General features: G+C 31.7%; 1 protein-coding gene and 1 long non-coding RNA gene across 3 annotated transcripts; one reads left to right on the plus strand and one right to left on the minus strand.

Moving 5' to 3' along the window:
- Positions 1-3,167: 3,167 nt before the first annotated feature.
- Positions 3,168-12,215, minus strand: LOC126718649 (beta-glucosidase 12-like). 2 transcript variants are annotated; one of them, XM_050420974.1, is made up of 14 exons: positions 12,060-12,215; positions 11,851-11,920; positions 10,002-10,060; positions 8,806-8,881; positions 8,566-8,643; positions 8,390-8,477; positions 7,689-7,944; positions 7,211-7,326; positions 4,223-4,440; positions 4,094-4,125; positions 3,999-4,004; positions 3,668-3,770; positions 3,441-3,549; positions 3,168-3,336 (listed from the first exon to the last, which is right to left on the minus strand). In XM_050420974.1, the coding sequence occupies exons 1-14, from the start codon at positions 12,213-12,215 to the stop codon at positions 3,168-3,170; spliced, it is 1,536 nt and encodes a 511-aa protein (XP_050276931.1). The 2 variants fall into 2 exon arrangements, with proteins under 2 accessions (XP_050276931.1, XP_050276924.1); XM_050420967.1 differs by lacking the exon at positions 3,999-4,004.
- A 3,781-nt stretch (positions 12,216-15,996) lies between these two features.
- LOC126718674 (uncharacterized) lies at positions 15,997-18,142 on the plus strand. Its single transcript, XR_007653010.1, has 3 exons — positions 15,997-16,138; positions 16,749-16,802; positions 17,846-18,142. It is a non-coding gene; the product is annotated as an uncharacterized LOC126718674 (long non-coding RNA).
- The last annotated feature ends 1,993 nt before the right edge of the window (positions 18,143-20,135 follow it).

Consider the following 20,135-nt stretch of genomic DNA (forward strand, 5'->3'; position numbering starts at 1 on the left):
TTGCTGGTTGCACTTCATTGAACTCCTATAGCATCTGCGTGGCTGATGGTATGACTTGGGACAACGGGAAGGCCTTGTTACTAGTTCGAAGCTGATTGCGTCAAAACCAAATTGTCCATGTGATCACCGCAAACAGCTCAGGTCGCCTGTTGAACTCTAGCACAAAACGTGTAAGCTCGTAGAAATTTGAGAACGTCTTAGACTTGCAAAACAGCCACATTATGTCGGTTTCCCAAATGGCCAAGAGTTCAGAGCAGTCCCATAGAGCATGGAAACCATCCTCGGCCTTCAAGTTACAATGGCTACAAACGTCTTCCTTAATGACTCTTCTGCAAACCAGGTTCGTCTTCACTAGTAGAGCTTCCCTACAAGCCCTCCAAAGAAAGTTTTTTACTTTGTTTGGCACCGAGAGCCTCCATATTCGACCCCAAATACTTGTGGCTTCATTTTGGGAAGATGGAGATGAGGATGGATCAGCCTTTTCTTTGACAAGGAATCTATAACCAGATCTCACAGTATAAACTCCATTAGGGACATGTGGCCAAATGAGCTTATCCTCTACAGTGGTTGGGTTAAGTGGGATTTTTAGAATCAAGTCAGTTTCCATAGGGGCAAAGTAGCCAAGAAGTATATCCTTATCCCAACTCCGAGTAGTAGGATTGATAAGACAATCCACTGTTGCTTCCTGCAAACCATCTATGACGGGGGACAAAATTCTTGGGTGCTCTAAACTAGGTAGCCAAGGGTCATCCCAAACCTTGATGGACTTTCCATCACCCACTCGCCATCTAGCCCCTCTCACCAATACTTCCCTCCCTTTGAGAATACTACGCCAAGCATATGAGCCACTTGGAGAATCTGGGGCTTCCATAAATGAGAATTAGGGAAAAATTTGCTCTTGAAAACTCTGTACAAAAGTTTTCTCTCACATTTGATGGTTCTATAGTCACATTAGGCAATACTAACATTACATATTACCATACTTTTGTTACCACTCTGAATCTGGACGCTACCACTCTTTACTTCCCAAAAGATACTTCCCTTTTCACTGGTACACCTTTCCCACCTTCCATTCCTTTGGGGAGGGTCCTTAACACTTGGTTGACGAAGGGGGTATCCTTTGGGGGCTTCCCCAACCTCCCTCTTTTGTTGCCAAGGTCAAATCTCTTCTCTGGATCTTTGATAAGGCCCGTTGCGGCTTATGGGCTGGGTGTATTCCACTGTGTCCTGTATACTTTTCTTTCTTCTCATTAATGGGCCCATGAGCTAACTATTTTATCAAGCACACGGGCATATCGTTTTATCACCCCCCACCCCTCCCCCCCCCCCCCCCCCACATATGTATGTGCTAATTTATTTTTTCTTCATACCAAGTGAAATACAGAGGTAAATATAAAAATTATAAAAAAAAAAAAAAAAAAAAAAGAAGAGTGAAATACAAAGCATCATGTTCTTATGGTTCTTTTGCCAGTCTATTCAAAATCATTTTAGGAATGTGCTTAGATTTTTTTTTTTTTGGCCAATCAATATGAATTTATCTTAGAGTCCATGTAATTCCAACGATAATGCAATGATTAACAAGAAGGGTCTTAGGTCTTTCTATTTTAGGGTTTGACCTTGTTTCTATTATATCTAACACTAGTCCTCACCACGTGCTGACATACACCCCAAACAAAAATTAGCCTTGAAAAACCAATAAAAACCTCAACTTGATAAAAGCCTAATATAATCACAGATTTGGGGGTAAATTTCCTTAACCTAATTTATGAGCTTTTCTTAGCAAACAAATGCAACAATAGAAAAACATAAAATAGGTTGAATTACATATTTCTTTGCCAGTTTAGGGTTTTATTATTTTCTCCCAAAACTTAGGATAAAAAAACAACAAAATTAGTTCGTTTATATTTGTTAGGTTCTAAATATTTAGGATTAAATGTTTAGTTTTCAAATTTTTGTATGTTGCCAAACCGAGAAAAAAAAACATGTCTAAATTAGATGTTAGACATTACTCAAGATTGTTCAAGTCAAGATTCAAGAACTGTCAAGCTGCAGAAAGAAGAAGTAAGCTACTGTGAAGCTCGACAGATCGAAAGATAGGTTCAACCGATCAAAAATCATGTTCTGTAGAATCTAAATCAGGCCCAAGCCTATGAAAACGTTTAGGGTTTCAGTCCAACGCTGCTAGGTATAAAATGAAAACCCTAATCACGTTTTAGAAGCTTTTGGAAGACTTATGAGTTACTCCTATGAGATCTGTGAGATTTTTGTAACCTTCTAACTCTACAAGTATCTATTGGAATGAGATCTACAATAAAAAACTAGTGGAAACAAGTTGCTGCATAAAATTTACTACTGATGGTGATCTGAAACCTTTGAGTGGGATCTCAATTTCACAAACGTGGGAGTTTGTGTTCAGCAAATTCAAGATAGAAGAGATCGAGGAGTCAGAGTTGCATGTAGTCGTGTTAGTAAGTTTTACAAGAGGTAGCTTTAGACTTAGGATTTAAATCTATTGTAAACTTTCATTTTATCATAGTGGATTTATTTACCTTAAGGATAGTTAGGTTAAATCCTTCCCAAGTTTTTTTTACCTTGAAACTGTTGGTTTCATTGATTTTCCTGAGTCATTATAGTCTTCTTTACTTTTCCGCACTAAGTAATATGTTTGCATGTGTTTAACTTAGATCTCATAATTAACCTAAGTAACTACTTGGCTAATTCATTAGGTTAAACTAATCTGTTTTAAAAGGGGTCTAAACAGAACAAACAATATTGATGAAAGAAGTTTGTCCATTTAGTATCCTTTTTTTATTACCTTTTTTTTTTTTTGAAAAAAAAAACTAATTTTGTTTTTTTTAATATATAGAAAAATATTAGACAAATTCTTTTGTGGGGAAGAGGTAAAGTATGTTAGAGTCTAACATTTATAGTAGTTATAACATTTTCCTTGTTCTTGGAGTTTAAAGTTTAAACCAATTGGAGTGTCTTCTATGTAGTACATATAAGATAATATATTATTTAACAAGCATTTCTACATTATAGTCTCGTACTCCATACCAATTACATAATTTATAGGGCATACAAATGGAGAAGAAATTATCTTTAGTTTATTGTTTGGAGACAGTCCGATGCTAATAGATAGTTCATAATTTGAGCATAGTTCATGTCTACTTCTTGAGAAATTTCTTGAACCAACGGGCAGAATGCTTAGGGTATCTTTTATTCCCATTTTTGTAGTCTACATAGTTAATTCCAAATCGAACTGTGTAACCTGAGGCCCACTCAAAATTGTCCAACAATGACCATGCAAAGTATCCCTTAACATTTACGCCATCCCTGTATATACCAAAGAAAGAAGTGAAATCTAGTTACAATTCTATAATTGTGTGTGTGTGTGTGTGAGAGAGAGAGAGAGAGAGAGAGAGAGCTATTGCACTTACTTGATAGCCCTAAGAAGATATTGAAGATGTTTATCGTAATACTCAATTCTTTGGTTGTCAACAAGGGCTTCCTTGAGTGACAAGGTGGCATTATTGAACTCATCAATTCCTACAAATATAGGTGGTGGAATTTAGCTTCAAATGGAAATCTAATAACTAGCACTAGCGTTCCAATTTTTCATGACCTTATGGGATAATAAACGAAAAATGAAGTTAGAGGAAATTACCATTCTCGGTAATGTAAATTAGTGGATTGTGGTACTTGCTCTTTATGTAGAGCAGAAGATCTCGAAATCCTCTTGGATAAACATGAAGCCAACTTGAAGCAGCCTGCAATTATTTAGGCATACTAACATAAGGCCCAAATACATTGTTTTTATCTTTAATTGCAAGATAAAAGATTAAAAAAAATTAAGATATTCATTACGTCAATGATATGACATCAATTATATTCATTAACATGCCAATTTTAAAAAAATATTTTCATAAATTTGATAGTAGCTTTACCATTCCCTTTATGAAATTTCTAAAAGGCTGGACCATTGATGGTAGCTTTACTATTTTCTTTACAGTTTTTCATAAAATTGTTAGTTTTTTTTCCTCTAACTACTAGAATAAAAATGTTGATATGTACTTAGCTAGCTAGTACATACCGGTGCACCAATGAGGATTCCATTCCGTGAAGCTGCAAAGACAAGAAAAAGAATGGTCTAGTTATTCTTACCATATTAGATACATAAGAAACTCATAAGCATGGCTTCGGGTGTTGAATTTGTACTTACTAGTAAGATTAGCACTAGAATCCGTCATGTAACTTGCTTTATCACCAGTTATTTGAGGGGCATAAGCTGCATAATTAGCAGTATAGTAGTTTATTCCTAGAAAATCAAATGACCCCTTTACCAGTTTGGATTGCTCTTTGGTGAACTTGGGTAATCTATCTTTAACGAGAGACCTCATGCTATGCGGATAGTTACCATTTATCAATGGGTCCAAAAACCTGCAATAACAATGAAATTTTTTAACTTAAAGCATATTATTAATCTATTAAATTTGAACATACTTAATTAAGTTGAACAAATTCTAAAGATAGCCACCGAAAAGGTGGTGTGATTCAATTTGAAAGGGACAACTTCATCTTAATGGCCAAAAAGAAAATTAAAAGAAATAGTGTGTTTGGATGCATTTCGGTGATTGCTTATTTGCTAAAGGTAAAATAAAATAGTTAAATGCATATTATTGTGAAAGTTCAAGATGCGAGCTGGTATTTGTATGCTAAAATACTTAATAAAAATCTGACATTAATATATATATATATATATAATCTTATATATATTTGTTGATAAAATTAAACTTTTTAATAGTTAGAGTCGAGCCGACATGCGAGATTTGTCATCAACAACCTGAGACCAACAGCCATCTGCTTTGGGAGTGCCCGTTTGCACAGAACGTGTGGGCTCTGTACAAGGGACGAATCCAAAAAAGCAGAAATGAGGCTACTGATTTCTTCCTCCTCTTCAATCAGATGCAGCAGAAGCTTAGTAAGTTGGACTTGGAAGGATGGGCAACCACGGCATGGGCAATATGGAATGCAAGAAATAGATTCTATTTTGAGCAGGTACAGTAATATTTGAGAGTGCAAGGAGTTTTCTGGAGGAATATCAGAGAATCATGGAGTCACAAGTCCATCGGGTACTGGTATAGCTGTAGTGGGACTGGGGCTGTTTTCTTTGTGTTAAATATCGATTCTCTGGTTTTTTGGGACAACACTGCATGTAGTGGATGTCCCCTCTATGCTGCTCGTGCACTAGCTTTACTTGTATGTCATTCAATTCATTGGTTTTCAATAATATATTTCTATCGTTTTGAGCTCAAAAAAAAAAAAGAAAAAAAAAGTTAGGCACCGAAAAAGAATTATTTGACCCCTAAGAATGAGTTGACCCTCCAAAGTGCAAAGAATTTAGATTTTTTTAACTTAAAAAAAGGTATATGTATCAAATTAGATAACTTTGTATATATTTTTTCAAAAAAAGATAACTTCATATTTTTTTTCTCAAAAAAAGAAAAGAAAAAAGAAGAAGGATAACATTGAATATTTATTAGAATTTAAAAAGATATTAAGTTCTTTTTAGGATTGTTAGGTAGACGAAAATATTTTGATAACTTTTATACTTACTATACTTACTAGTGTGTAGCTTTATACATATGCACGAGTACAATTAAAAACAATAATAATTATATAGTTTAAATTATACATTTTTTTGGAGAAGAGATTCAAATTATATATGGTATTAGTTTACACTTTTTTTAAACCTTATATTTCTAAGATATGTAATATATATATATATATACATATATATGATTTAAAATTTAATTGGTTTACACTCTTTGGTTTTTGCACCCAATAATTCACTTACCATAAAATTAAAAATTTAGATGGATACGTGGTAGAAAATTGGATTCCAATTGAAATCCAATTTAAAATTTAATTGGATTTGGACTTTTCGGTTTTTACACTTAAATAATTCTCTTGGCAAAAAATTAAAAATTAAATAGGACACATGGTGCAAAATTGAAAATCCAATAAAAATCTAATTGAATTTTCTTTAAGTTTTGGCTATATAAATCTATATGAATAATGACTTATTTTAGTATTTTAAAAAATCCAGGACTTTATCCATTTTTTCTTTAAAAAACATATATATAGGTGCTACCTACACCCATGCAAAATTTCCGACTATTATCCCTGACTTCAATATATAATTAATCATTGGGACATCTACTTTTGATTTTGCCTTCATTTGGGTTGAGAAATTTTGTGATATGGGTACGATTAAAAAATTGTACCCATTAATTACGTCATTTAAAAGATAGAGTCCAAATCTTCCAACTCACTTTCTTCGCTCCACTCTATACTCTACAAATAAAAACTTGTCACTTGTCCATCTACTTGAGTAAAAACTAATTTTCTGCTTTTATAATTCAAGTTTCCTAAAATAAATAAATAAATAATCATACTCATTGACCAGCCACCATCACTTGTTCACCACAATCAAATTGCCAATTTAATCAACGGCAAACGACCACCAAATCCACCTAGTCCAATTTGTGATACACCAGAGAAAAAAAAAAAAAAAAAAAATTACACCAAGAATTCGAAATAGCCAAAGCAGTATCACACATTCGTAATGGTTACAGACTAGACAAACAACACTGAAGCTAGAAATTTTCAATTTAGCCCCATCTTAATTCAACAACTTCTCATTGCTTCTAAGCATAAATTAAACCCAATTAGCCTATTCGGCTACTCCCACCTCTATATTCATCAAAAACCCCAATAACAAAACAATCTCAAGCAATCAAACTATAATTTCTAACCAAAATTGATCTTTGTAAATCAAGTTCAAAAATTAAGTCACGGCATCTAAATTTTCTCAATGTAATAATGCCTCTCAATCGGTAATCTAAAAACGCACTTTCACTTTGTTTCCTCGCCTTACTTTTCACTATAACCAAATAGAATGCTATGACTGGCGGTGTTAATGACTTTGGCGATCTTTTGCTAGTGTCGTCAGCCAAGGTTGATAGTGGTGGCTGGTAAGGATGTGTTATGCTTTCTTTTTAAAATTTTTTATTTATTTTAAAAAACTTCAAAAAAAAATTTATTAGTGGAGCATAAAGTAAAGCAGGAAAAGTGAAATAGAAGATTTGAACTCCAAACGATAAGGGTTTTATAAAATGTAAAATAGAATCCATAAAGCAAAACTTACCATCCCAACATGAAATCAAGGGCACGTAGCGCAGCATCCTGATCTTTCTTTGCATCAGAGAATGGCACAAACCAGTGACTCACAATTGTTATCCCTATCACTCCTCTCTGCGCTGCCTGCATTGTGAACATTTTTTTACACTCAAAGCTTATGCATGGGATTTTGTATATTTATCTAAGTTAAAGTTCCCTACAATTGTTCAAATCAGTTTCAGAAATTGCTATCCAGATGGTCTTGTATCATTTGTAAACCAAGTTTAACCAACCATGTACTTTTATGGGTTTTTTTTTTTTTTAATTATAAAAAAATTATAAATTTGATATAGTTATAGGGGAGGGGAATTTAAATCCAAAATGTCTCCAACTGAGACACCAAGAGATATAAATTGAGCTACATGGCTCTTGGCGTATATTTAGTATCATTTAGCGTAACTTGAAAATATTTGGTTTTAATATGTTAAAAGTTTTGTAAGTCAAACCTGATATTTTTTCTTGTACACTTCAACAGCGGCTGCATGAGCAAGCAACTCATTGTGTGACACCAAATATGGCTCTGTCCCTGAATTCCCACTAGTACAATTTAGATTTAGCCAAGCAGAGCATCGACCTGGCGCAAACGATCCTCCTACATAACCACCACTACTATAGCTGAATGGCTCATTTAGTGTGATCCAATGCTTTACCCGATCACCAAATTCCTTGAACAAAAGTTCCGCATAGTCCCGAAAATCATCACTAAATATTAGATGCATATATGTTAGATTAACATTTTGGGGGGCAAATGGTGACTTACTAATTTTATCATAGTATTAAGTTTGAACTTGTCTATCCACTCTACATCCCATTTTAAAAAATAAAAAATAAAAATCTCATATATTAGGCTCCACCAATGAATTGGGCCCCATTAATTAAGTGGAATTGAAATCAATACATGAAATATTAGAACAATGGATAAATTTAAAATTTTAAGGTTTTGACACAAATAGTAGGTTATCAGAATATTGATGTCCTCAATCTTTTGTTTTTATTTTTAATCCAAAAATGGTAGTAGTATAAATAATTATATATGATATGGTTAATATATGAAAAACGTCTATAATCAGATGGAGAAGAGGGGTGGATTATTGGGTGAATTATTCTTTTTTTGGGGGGGTAATTTGTTGGCGAATCATTCACTTACACAATATGTGGACTTAGGAAACCACCATACTCATCTTCTAAGGCTTGGGGAAGATCCCAATGGAACATTGTTACAAAGGGCTTTATACCTGCATTCAGTAATAAAGAAATAAAGTGTGCATTATAAAAAGTTATATAAGTTGATGATATTTTGGAATTTTAATATTGATTCTTGACCTTTGCTCAGCAGCCTATTGATGAGCTTATTGTAATACTCGATTCCTTCCCGATTCACACCACCACTTAGTTTTCCTTCTGAAGTTAGTACCAAAAATGAGATTGTTAGGAACATAATATAGTCACAAAACAATAGTCAATCCACTCCAACCTAATATGTGTACTTGATGGTACCCATTTTTATGTCCTTTTCATTGTATGGATCTAACCTTTTACGGATTATGAAAAGGATAATCTTACTTGGTAGTACTCGAGACCATGAGATTGAGAATCTGTATGCATCTAAATTCATCTTTGTCATAATCCGAACATCTTTCTGCAATGTATAATCACAACATATATAAATTGTTAGAAAAATCTGAAATGTAAATTTCTTATATTGTGATTATCTAGTATTTGGTTAGACATGCTAAATATTTAGAAAAAAGAATATGACAAACATAATCAAGCCCTAAAAATGTAGAAAAGCCAAAGCACAAAAATTAACAGCTAATTAGGAGCTAATATATTAATATATATATATATATATATATATATATATAATATAGTGGTGAAGCTAGGATTTTAGGTCGGGGCCAAGATTTAAAGACCATATTTAAAAAACAAAACCTAAAAAAAAAATCAATATTATGACAAAAAATAAACAAACAAATGTAAATAACTATAATTTTCATACTTAGTTTATTTTTCCCAATAGCTCTCAATCTTCTTATTTTTTTCATTTTTTCTGAAAATTTTATTCTAAATGAGGGATTGTAGAAAGGTTTGTAAAATCTACCTCGATACAAACTAGTTTAGAATTCAATTTAGACTCATTATTATGCTCTTGATTCTCCATAATTTTAATTTACTACAAATATATATTTCATTTCACTAAAATAAAGAAACAAAAATAACCAATTCATAGTTACTACTTACTAACAATCAAAGCAAAAGAAGGATTCAAAAAAAAAAAAAAAAAAAATCAAAGCAAAAGACTAATCTAAATATATAAAGTTTGATATCTGATTTGATTCTTTAAAATAAGATTATATCAATACACCAATAAACTTGTATATGCGTTTCAACACCTTGATTGCTTAAAAAAAAAAAAAAAAAAAAATTAGAATTCATCCTTTTTGTTCTTTATTCTTCAAAGTATTTAAATGTTGTATTACTGTGTAACTCTTTTCCTTTTTTCTTGTTGTCAAAGCTGTTTTTCTTGGACAGCTTTTTGTTTTTGTTTTTGTGTTTTTTTTTTTTTTTTTTTCGTACTTTAGAAGGGACAAAGCATTTTTTATGGGTTCCATATACAAAAAACTATTAATTGGAAATTACACTAGGCAATTGTGCTACAAGACTCTTGATATTTAGTTGCTAATTAATATGAGCGGTTTTCTTTTCAATTTTTATTATGAACACGAAATTTTATTATGAACACAAAACAACATAGATACCTTGTAGTAATGATATTGATCGTTAGCTACATCTCCACTGCTTCCATCCTTTATTCGTTCTGCAATTTCATTGTAAGTTAATACTTCGTTTATAAAATACCAAAGGACTGTTTTATTTATTTATTACTATTTAAGAACTGGTAATATACAACTTTTTTTTTTTTTTTTTTTTTTTAAGAAACCAGACCAAAAATCCTGGGGAACGAAAAACTTAAGCCATAAGAAAAATGGAACTAGTACTTAAGCCTTACATCCATAACACATAAAACTTATTTCTATTTTGGGGTTCCGTTATGGAAGAAAGGAAGGCAAAGCGGGGAAAATGAAGAAAAATAAATACCAAAAGATAGGAATGTGAAATTTTACTTTTTACGTTGTTGTTGTTCTTTCTTTCTTTCTTTTAAAAAAATCAACTGGGGATAAGTATCCTCAAACTTCGTCATAGATCTGGTTAAAGCAAAATAAATGGAGTAGATATTGTTGGGTCAACAATATTTAAATAAATATAATCAATATTATCTTGATATTTATTTAACTTATTAATAATGATGCAAAATCTAAATAACTTACTGTTAAAATTTTTAAATATACCTTTATTAATAATGTAGCAAAATCTAACTATTATAAAATATTTGGCAATGAAAATATATTTGGATACCCGGTTTAGTATATGTCTTTGGTGACGAGATAAGTACATTCTTTGACAAAAAAAAATTCATTATTATAGGCATTGTTTGTTGCAGTTAGGGGTGTTTACCAAACTTCTCAAACTGCATGATCACCTCCAAGCCAACCAAAACCACCAGCAAATTGGATTAACCACACCGCATTGCAAGTGGCAGCGAACATATTTGTTTCATGTTAAAAATAGTTTTGTTTGGGTTAAATACAAAATCAAAAGTTCAAAACCCGGACCCATTCACTTCTCCATCTCATTTTCACTCTCACTTTTCTCTTCTGATACCATTTTAAAAATCTAAAATTGTATAGACTATCATTTTACTCAAAATTTAAATAACATGATAATTTGTACAATGAGAAATCTATATATATATAGATAAATTAATCATAAAATTAATGAAATGGAGACGCCTTGAAATAATTATTTCTAGAATTGAATTTCATCGTAATATTGCATAATATTTCATTGGTAATTCATACTTTTAAGCAAGGGTAGAACTAGAATTTCAACCTAGGAGGGGCTGAAGTATAAGGGAAAAAAAACCAAATAGGTATTCATATAATATTAACAAACTATCAACCAAGATAAATGCACATCATTTTTTCTTAATACATTAAGATGCAATCATCTACCAACAACGACAATAATAATAATAATAATAATAATAATAATAATAATAATAATAATAATAATAATAATATTTCTTAAGAGCATCAGCTATTGCAAAAAAAATTTATTTTCAAAAACCAAAATTTACTTTTTCTACTTTAATATAACATTTGAAATGTCTTGTACAGTAATATTTTTGGTATTTGGTGTTCTAAATACTATATATTTAGCATTTAGAACACTTGATACTAGTACTCTAATACTAGGTTGACTAAGATTTTTTTTTTTTTTTTTTAAGGTTTTTGAGTTGAATAGTTGCTGGTCGGGTTAAGTTTTTGAAAGTATATTGCACAACTCTAGAAATAAAAAGATATAATCAATTAAAAAAATTTTCTTTTTTTTTTTCTTTGGGTAGGGGGGGCCAATTTTTTTTTTTTTTTCTCTCTCTCTTTAGGCCAGGGGAGCCCGGGCCACCTTGGGCATCACTTGGGTCCGTCCCTACTTTTAAGTTTCACATAGTTGGAGTTTCACATAGTTGGAGAGAGAAAAAGAAGAGACCTGGGTATCTATGAGTGTACGTGTCCCATATACTTGGTCCTCTACCATCTTCTTTTGCTGCACCTTCGTACTGGAAATTTGAAAGAACACACATGTGCACATAATAATATTGATCATGTGCTTGACATCCCAAGACATTTGAAAAAAAAAAAAAAAAAAAAAAAAAAAAAAACTATGATACAACATAGAGAAAATTTTGACTTAGTTACCTGATAAGCCGCTGCTGCTGTCCCAAAAATAAAGCCTTTGGGAAAACTGGTACGGTTGAATGAAGCAGATTCATGGCTTGATGAAACAGTAATGAAATTAGTCAATAAGCCAAGAAGAACTAGGAGGCCCGAGATTGGATAGCCTTGTGATGCCATAATTGAGTTTGGCTTGTTTTTTTCCTTGTAGCACAAGGGTTTTTTTATATAGGAGCACTACACATGATCTAATTTATTTAGAAAGGATAAAAAATGGAATTGGACAGATAATATTATGTTAGTGGTCATCGCTGTTTTCCAACTGATTGGTTATCGTTTATGGAAAAAATGGAAAACGTTATGTCTATTTTAAAATAAGAATTTTTTTTTATATTATTATTTAACCACTTTTTTAAAACATTCACATCAAATTATCTATTCTAAACTCTAATTCATTAAATTATCAATTTTTTATCTATTTTATATTTTTAGCATAAGAACCCATTTTTCTATTTTATTTAATCATTTTTTCAAAACACCCATATCAAATTATCAATTCTAAATTCTATTTCCTTAAAATATAAATTTTATGTCTATTTTAGTATAACTACCTATTTTTTATATTCTATTTTAGTATAAGTACCTATCAATATTAATTTTTATAATTGTTTCACTCTCTTCATACTCTGTCGCTTCATACTCTATTCAAATAAAATTGGTATTAAAAGGTGTCAATATATACCATATTTTATCCAATCCCGATTAATGTGTCAGAAATGCTGATTTAGACCCTAAAAATGTGAAAATTGCATTTTCAAAACCAAAATTAGAGAACTACATGAAAAAGGTCATGTTCATGCTCATCAAATGTCAAAACAAACCATCCAAGATTTTAAAATCTCAAACTTGCTATTTTTGGCTAAGTTTGACCAACGTTGACTAAATCTTAATTGGGATTGGTCAAAAATTTGACTTTTTGATCCAATTGACTATTTGAGATAAATACTCAACCATCTTAAATATCATAAAAATTTCATAAAAATTCCTTCGAAATGACAGTTCACAAACCAAAATTGGATTTAAAAATGGATAAAATATATTGAAAATACCAAAATCCTGATTAAATATATTATTTTTCAAGTAAAATGGTTGTTTTTTGGGCCTTTTCATGCAATAAACTATACAAATCCAGCCACAACTGGTGTGAACCACTTGGAATAGATTGAAGCATGATGGGTTAGCTACCTTCCACAAAAATGGCTGGCAATATCTTCTTTGGATTGGGTGAAATGAATTTTTCAAGAATAGTGCTATTAAATTTTTTTTGTTGCGTCACCTCCCTTCTAGATATAATATCTCGACAACCATAGCTTCAAATTTCATGAGGTCAAATCCTATGAAAACTAAACATCTAGAACTTTCCAAAAACACTAATTTTAAAGAAATATGAGCTACCAAAGACCTCCAAACAGCAGCCAAAATCAAGGTCAAAAAGTGGAAAATACTTATTTTAAAAGTTTGGTTCCTTTAAAGTTTGGTTCAAGAAAATGCTTATCTTCCCAAAAGAAAATTAGATGGTTCTTTTTATACAAGTTTTTTTGAACCTTTTGAAATTGCACTTAATTTTTTTATAGGTTTGTGTTTATGGTTCATTTCCATTGACCAATAGATCCCTATCAAGCTAATATATTCCCCCCCTCCCATTTGCACTAATATTTTGGTTCATTGTGTCTGTGCATGAGAATGAAAATTTGGAAATTAAAGTACTAAAATGTAACATCTTTCATCTCCTATCTTTTATTTTATGTACATAATCATATGTTAGATATGTAATAAATAAATACTCACATACTAGCTATATGTATTATTTTCTTACAACATAGTAAATTCTTTTACATGTTATATACACACACTACTCACATGTTTTGCTTTAAAATAAATTTTTGCCATAAATATTAACTATTTATTTTACAAGTAAATAAATATTCACATGATATGTATATATATATATATATTTTGTACAAAACTTTTTCAAAATCAAATGCCAAGTATTTTATTTGTTTTCCCTAAAATGTTAACATTAGAATTAAATTAAAAAATGTATTATCTTTTGAATAGACGGTGTGGGGTGCCCAGTGGCGAAGCCATGAATTTTTCCTAGGAGGGGCCAAGGTAAATACAATAAAGTTCTTAAGTTAACCAAAAAAAAACCTAAAATATTTTTATTTCATAAATTAAATTTAACCCAACAAAGTTGTGCCCTTTGCTCTTTCATGACATTAAAATTATTTGTAATTGATTTTGAACTAAATTCCTTAGCAATCACTTATAGGAACAATAGTTATTTCTTTAGGTTCAAATCTTTGAGCTGTTTTAGGTGTTTTAGCAATTGCAGTTTCAACATTTGAGATAGAAGATTGGACATTAACCTCTAAATATAAAACACTTCTTCTTTTAAAACATTCATCAATTAATGGTAGCTGGTTCTCCGTAAATTATTCATAATTAGAAAATATAAATATTTTCTTTAAGGCATTTTCCCCTCTTTTTGTGTGTTAAAAATACTTAGTATTCTCAAAAGAAAAAACAGTGTGTTAATCCCATATTGGAAAATAAGTGTGAGTTAAAAATGTTTAAAACCTATGTTGAATATCCAAGAATTTGACCATTTTGAATATATACTACTGTCAATTTTTTTAAAACATTCTCACCTCTTCCCGTGTGTGTGTGTTAAAAATACTTAGCATCCTCAAAAAATAAATGTGAATATTAAATTTTATAATCTTCAATTCCTATAGAATAAACAAGTCTAACAATAATTTAATTTCTCAATTAAACAAACAATTAACAAAAATGTATTATTGTTTTCAAATAATAAAATAAAAAAGTATTATTATCAAATTATAATAAATACTACTGTTAAAAGAGTCTACTGATAAATAGCTTAATTTTTTTTTTTTTGCTAAATAATTTGTTATTGCAAAAGATTGAACCCCCAAATTAAACGAACAGATAAGGTACCAGGTATCACCCGGGCAACTAGGCCGTTGGTGATAAATAGCTTAATTGAAACCACAAACTCAATAAAACAATATAAAATAAAATAAAGCCTACTCTAGTCTGGTCTAGTGGTAATTTTAACTTCAAACCACAAAATTAATTCATTACCTGTACTTTTCTCTATATTAGCAAAACGTCAAAGACAACTTTACTTTTCTTTCCAAAAAAAATTGGAACTTGTCTCAAACAAAGGTAAAAAAGTAGCAGAAGTAGAGAACGAGAAAGAGACGTACGGCTCACCACTCAAACTCAACTGCTTAGGACTTCAATGGCGTCAAAGACTTAAAGGGATCACTGATCGGTGTCCCACTTGCACGGTTTTAGATGAAGGCGTAAGGGCAAATTTTTTTTTTTTAAAAAAAATTTAGATTTTATTTTGGGAGTAAAGTCCCGTGACTTGTGAAATTTGGGTAGTGTTTTGTAAAGCTAGTTTCAGGATTTATGTGCATTTATTTGGATTTTAGAGTCCTAATTTAATTAGGACTAATAATCCTCATGAAGAAGGGATTTGAGTTTTTTTTTTTAATTGCAAATTTGTTTATGGGCCAAAGTCCATAGAACAGGCTGGATTTTTTTACTTCTTAGGACTGAAATGTGCACACATTTTTTTTTTTTGGGTAAAAAATCTTAGGAGGAGCCAGTGTTTAAGTTCTTTCCTAATTTTTCATATAATTTTTTTTAAAGTACTATTATTAACGTAAACTTTCAAAACTTAGGGGGGTCATGGCCCCCTCGTGTAACATCCCGTGAGTTTAAAAAAAAAATGTTAAGTCTGAATTTTGTGGACCACATGTGCCCCCACCTAACCTCACTACCCATCATTCTCATTCACTCAATTTCACCCACATCTCTTCTCTCTTTGGCCGGTTCTCTCCTTTTTTTTTTTTTTTTTTTTTTTTTTTTTTTTTTTCATTTTGCTGAAACACACACACACTCACCCGCCAGCCTCCACTCCAAAATACACTATCTCACCATCATTTTTCCGGCAAGATCACCGGAAAAATACTTAGGAACTCCAAAGCATCTTCATTATTTTATTTGAGGTAAAAGTTTAAATCTTTTTTTTTTATGAGTATTGTGTTCTTGTTTGAGGTTATTTTACTCAAGCTTTAATAATGTTATTCATGTGATTTAAGAGCTTTGGAAATGATATTCATGTGTTTATATGTATGGAATTTGGTCTTGGTGGATGTATTTGATGAGTGAGTTCATAATTTTTACAATGATGGTTATCTAAGGCTTGTTGTGGTGAAAATTTAGAGGTTTTGAGTTATAATATGTGATAGATGATGAATATAATTTTTATTGATCATTTGGAGCTTGTTAAAGATTTAAATTGTTTGTCTTGGAGAAAATTATGATTTTGGTGTCATGGGTCACTTGATGATGTTATAAAAATCTTGTGGGAAGCACTTGTAAAGTGTGGAGGTTTTGATGTTAGATATGACACCTTGAAAGATTTATGAGTATAAATGGGAGTCTATGCCTTGCAAATTAAAGTGTTTTGAGAAATTTTGGAAGTAGAATACATTACATGTGAGGTTGAATACTAGGCTTGCCCAATTGAGTTCTTACTTGGCAATTTCTAATTTGTAGTTAGATACAATTTCAAGCTTTGTGCTCATTGTGATAGATTTGCTTGACATTGTTTAGGTTCTAGCTAATTTCCCCTTGGAGCTTGGAGAATTAGGATTTTGCGGTTGCGAGGTAAGTAGCTTTTTAATGGGTATTTTTGAAAAATAACCATATCTTATAAATATTGTTTTTGAGTCAAACGCATTTTGGAAAATGATATATATGGATATATGCTTTCTTAAAAGTATTGTGTTGTGACCCTTACTATATATGAAAAATGCATCATATTTGATATTACATTTGGGGAAATGCATGAATTGTTGATATGGAAAAATGAGCATCTTTTATTTAATCTTTGATAAGAAAATCATTGATTTTATGGTGTATTGAAAAGTTAAAGATGCTTATCTTGTCTTGTATTATTTGAGAAATTGTGAGAAAATCTTTTGACAAGAATGAAGTTTGAAAACCTTACAAACTTTGTAGAAGTTAGATTATTTAAGGTTTTCTGAAACTATTTGGATATGAACTATGTGTTTCAAAGTAAGGTAACCTGTGAGTTTATGTGATTTTAGTCCTATGTCATGTGTGATTTCCCGGTGATCACCCGATTTGATTTCCGTAGTCTTTGTGACAATGGAATCAAATTTAGGTCAGTGTTCTTTCACTTTTGATGACGCGTTCTTCCCTGCTGTCCATGGGGGGAAGAGGTTTTTTGATTGTATATGGGTGAGGCTACTGTCCATGGGGCCAAGAGACCACATGCAAGAGAGGTCCTATTTGACGCGCTCTCTCTGCTGCCCATGGGGGGAGAGAAAAACCTTGAGGGTATGGGTGAGGCTGCTGTCCATGGGGCTAAGAGCCTGCATACCAGAGAGGATAATATCATGCCAGTTGTGAATGGGTGGATCCTCTGACCGATCTATGTGGTAGTGTGATAGATTTGTGATAATTTATCTTATGTTAGATATTATGGTTTTAGAAATTATATTGTTGATACTCACAGATTATGGTATATAGTTTCAAGGTATTTACTTTGAGAAACTTTGTACTTCATTATGTAATCATTCTTGTCATATTATTATTATTGAAGATGAAACTTACATTTCCCCCACCCCCATTATTGTGCTACTTACTGGGTTTTGTCTCATTCTATTATTTTTATAACTTTTCAGAGTAGGCAACAATCTTTTGAGACAGCTTTTTGGTGGCTAATAGTAGTTAGACTAACTACTGATGGAGGCTGAATTTTTGTGTAATGGATATATTAGATGGTATACATCTTAGACTAGGCTTGACTCATTCTTTTGTATATTATAGTAGTTATGACTGTATTTCCACTAATGGGACAAGCTGTTGTTATGTAATTGTTGTTTTCAGACCTCTATTCTTTTGTGGCCTATGGTCCTTGTAATTAATGCTTAGAGCTCTGACTTACTCTGAAAGTATATTCTATGGGATGATTATGATAATTCTTGTTGTTGGCACTTGATAATAATTATGTGGATTGAATTGTCAAAAAGGAAAAATTTACAGGTACTTGAGACGTCTCTCTCATACTTTGGACCCTTTGGGGTTTGGGGCGTGACATCTCACCTCTAGCTTCACCAGTGGGGGTGCCTAACATCTTCTCCTTCCACCTTCCATAACCGAACTTCTGAATCTAAGAATCCTTGGTTCGAAGACATTAGTTTGCCTTAATTAATTGAAAGACCCCTTGAATTGATTTTAGATTAATTAAGTAAAACAAATTAAATATATAGGTGACAATCACATCTTAAACAAATAGTTGAAAACAACTCCTTAAAATAAAAATAAGAAAAAAAGGTTCACACACCCTTCACCCTATAGAAACAAAATGCACACATGAGCCACATCACCAAAGCGCCTAAGAGCATCCCCAATAAGAGCATTACCATCAAGTGTTTTATAAAAAATGTCATTTTAACACATTAAAAACCTACTTTATTAGTTTACCATATCATTTTACAATATCTCATTTATCAGATATTTTATTCTTCAATTCTATACATTAAAATAATATTTACAACACATTAAAATAATATATTAAATTCCTCCTCCGTCATCACTGTCGTCATCAACAACAACAACAACTAGAAAAATTGTTGCGGCCACAATCACCAGAAAAAAAAAAAAAAAAAAAAAAAAAACCCTCCCCCATCATCGTCATCATCATCATCATGCAAAGAAATGGTTGAACAAGAAAGTGAGAAAGAGAACAGATATTGGTCGGTGAAGATGAAGAGATATTTTAATCAAGATGAGAGAGAAAGCTTAATAAAAAAAATAATAAACCCATGCGCTATATTGTTCCATACCGTGCAAAGTTACCATGGTACTATAACTTGTTGCAAAATTTTGACACATTTGGAACACCTCATAAGAGCATTAGCATCCCGAAATTCCAATTCTACTCTATTTTACCATCCTAAAAAACAACTTTATCATTATACCATACCATTTTACAATACTTCTAACATTCCAAAACTCTATTATTTTACCATTTTATTCAAATATTATTTTTTAAGTCTAGAAGCAAACATAAAAAACATTTTTTGGTTTGATTGTGCTTTGGTCTGTGCTCACTTCCTCTTTCTCTCCTGTCTCACTTCTCTGTTACTTATCTAGGTTTGATTGTGCTTCGGTCTATGCTCCAGTTGTGGATCGTGAATTCGTGATATGGGTTTTTGTTGGTTGTTATGCTCTAGTGGGTTTTTGTTGGTTATGAAGATCAAATTTGTGGGTTTGGCCGTGCTCAATGGCGTCGCTGGGTAGCAATGGTGGTTGTGGTGCTGGGTTTTTTTGCTTGGGTTGCTGGGTAGCGATGGTGGTTCAGTGTCTGGCTACAGCGGTGGTTTGGTGTCTAATCTGTGGTGCTGGGTTGGTTGTGTTATGGGTTGCAATCTGGTGAAGCTTTAGCGATGGAGAGACAGAGATGAGAGATGAGAGAGACAGAGATAAAATATTAATATTTTCTTTTGCAATTGTACTACAGTGCAATTCTACATGTAGAATTACACTGTAGCAGTATTGCAAAAAAATTTGCAATACTTGGGTTTTGCATTACTAGATGCTGAGCACTTTGGGGCTTGAAATGTCAAATTCTCCTTACATTTGGCATTTGCATTCTCCAGTGTTGATGCTCTCAAGCTTGAATAGTAGTGTTTAATGTGTCAAATACCAAATATTTGGTATTTGACACACTTGATGGTAATGCTCAAAGGTTGTTAAATTGAATTTTAAGGTTGCTAAATTGACTAAAAAGTCAATTTAGCAACCAATACTCTCAAAATGCCTCGTATAATGTGTTGAATGTTAAAATAAAACTTTTGATGCTGAATTTATTATAAAGTATAGTATTAAAATAGATAAAATAATATTTTAAATTACTAAAAAGTATATATTTTTAGCTTTCGTACCGTGAATGCTGTACGACACAAAATC

The sequence above is a fragment of the Quercus robur genome, chromosome 1 (assembly GCF_932294415.1).
Source record: "Quercus robur chromosome 1, dhQueRobu3.1, whole genome shotgun sequence".
Classification (NCBI taxonomy): Eukaryota; Viridiplantae; Streptophyta; class Magnoliopsida; order Fagales; family Fagaceae; genus Quercus; species Quercus robur.

What these genes read in the sequence shown, in the direction of transcription:
- LOC126718649 (XM_050420974.1), bottom strand. Translation starts at nt 12,215, where the DNA reads ATGGCATCACAAGGCTATCCAATCTCGGGCCTCCTAGTTCTTCTTGGC. An exon ending in CAGCAGCAGCGGCTTATCAG is followed by an intron (nt 11,921 to 12,059) that starts GTAACTAAGTCA and finishes TCAAATTTCCAG; the next exon opens with TACGAAGGTGCAGCAAAAGA. An exon ending in TGTACAAGAAAAAATATCAG is followed by an intron (nt 7,327 to 7,688) that starts GTTTGACTTACA and finishes TTCACAATGCAG; the next exon opens with GCAGCGCAGAGAGGAGTGAT.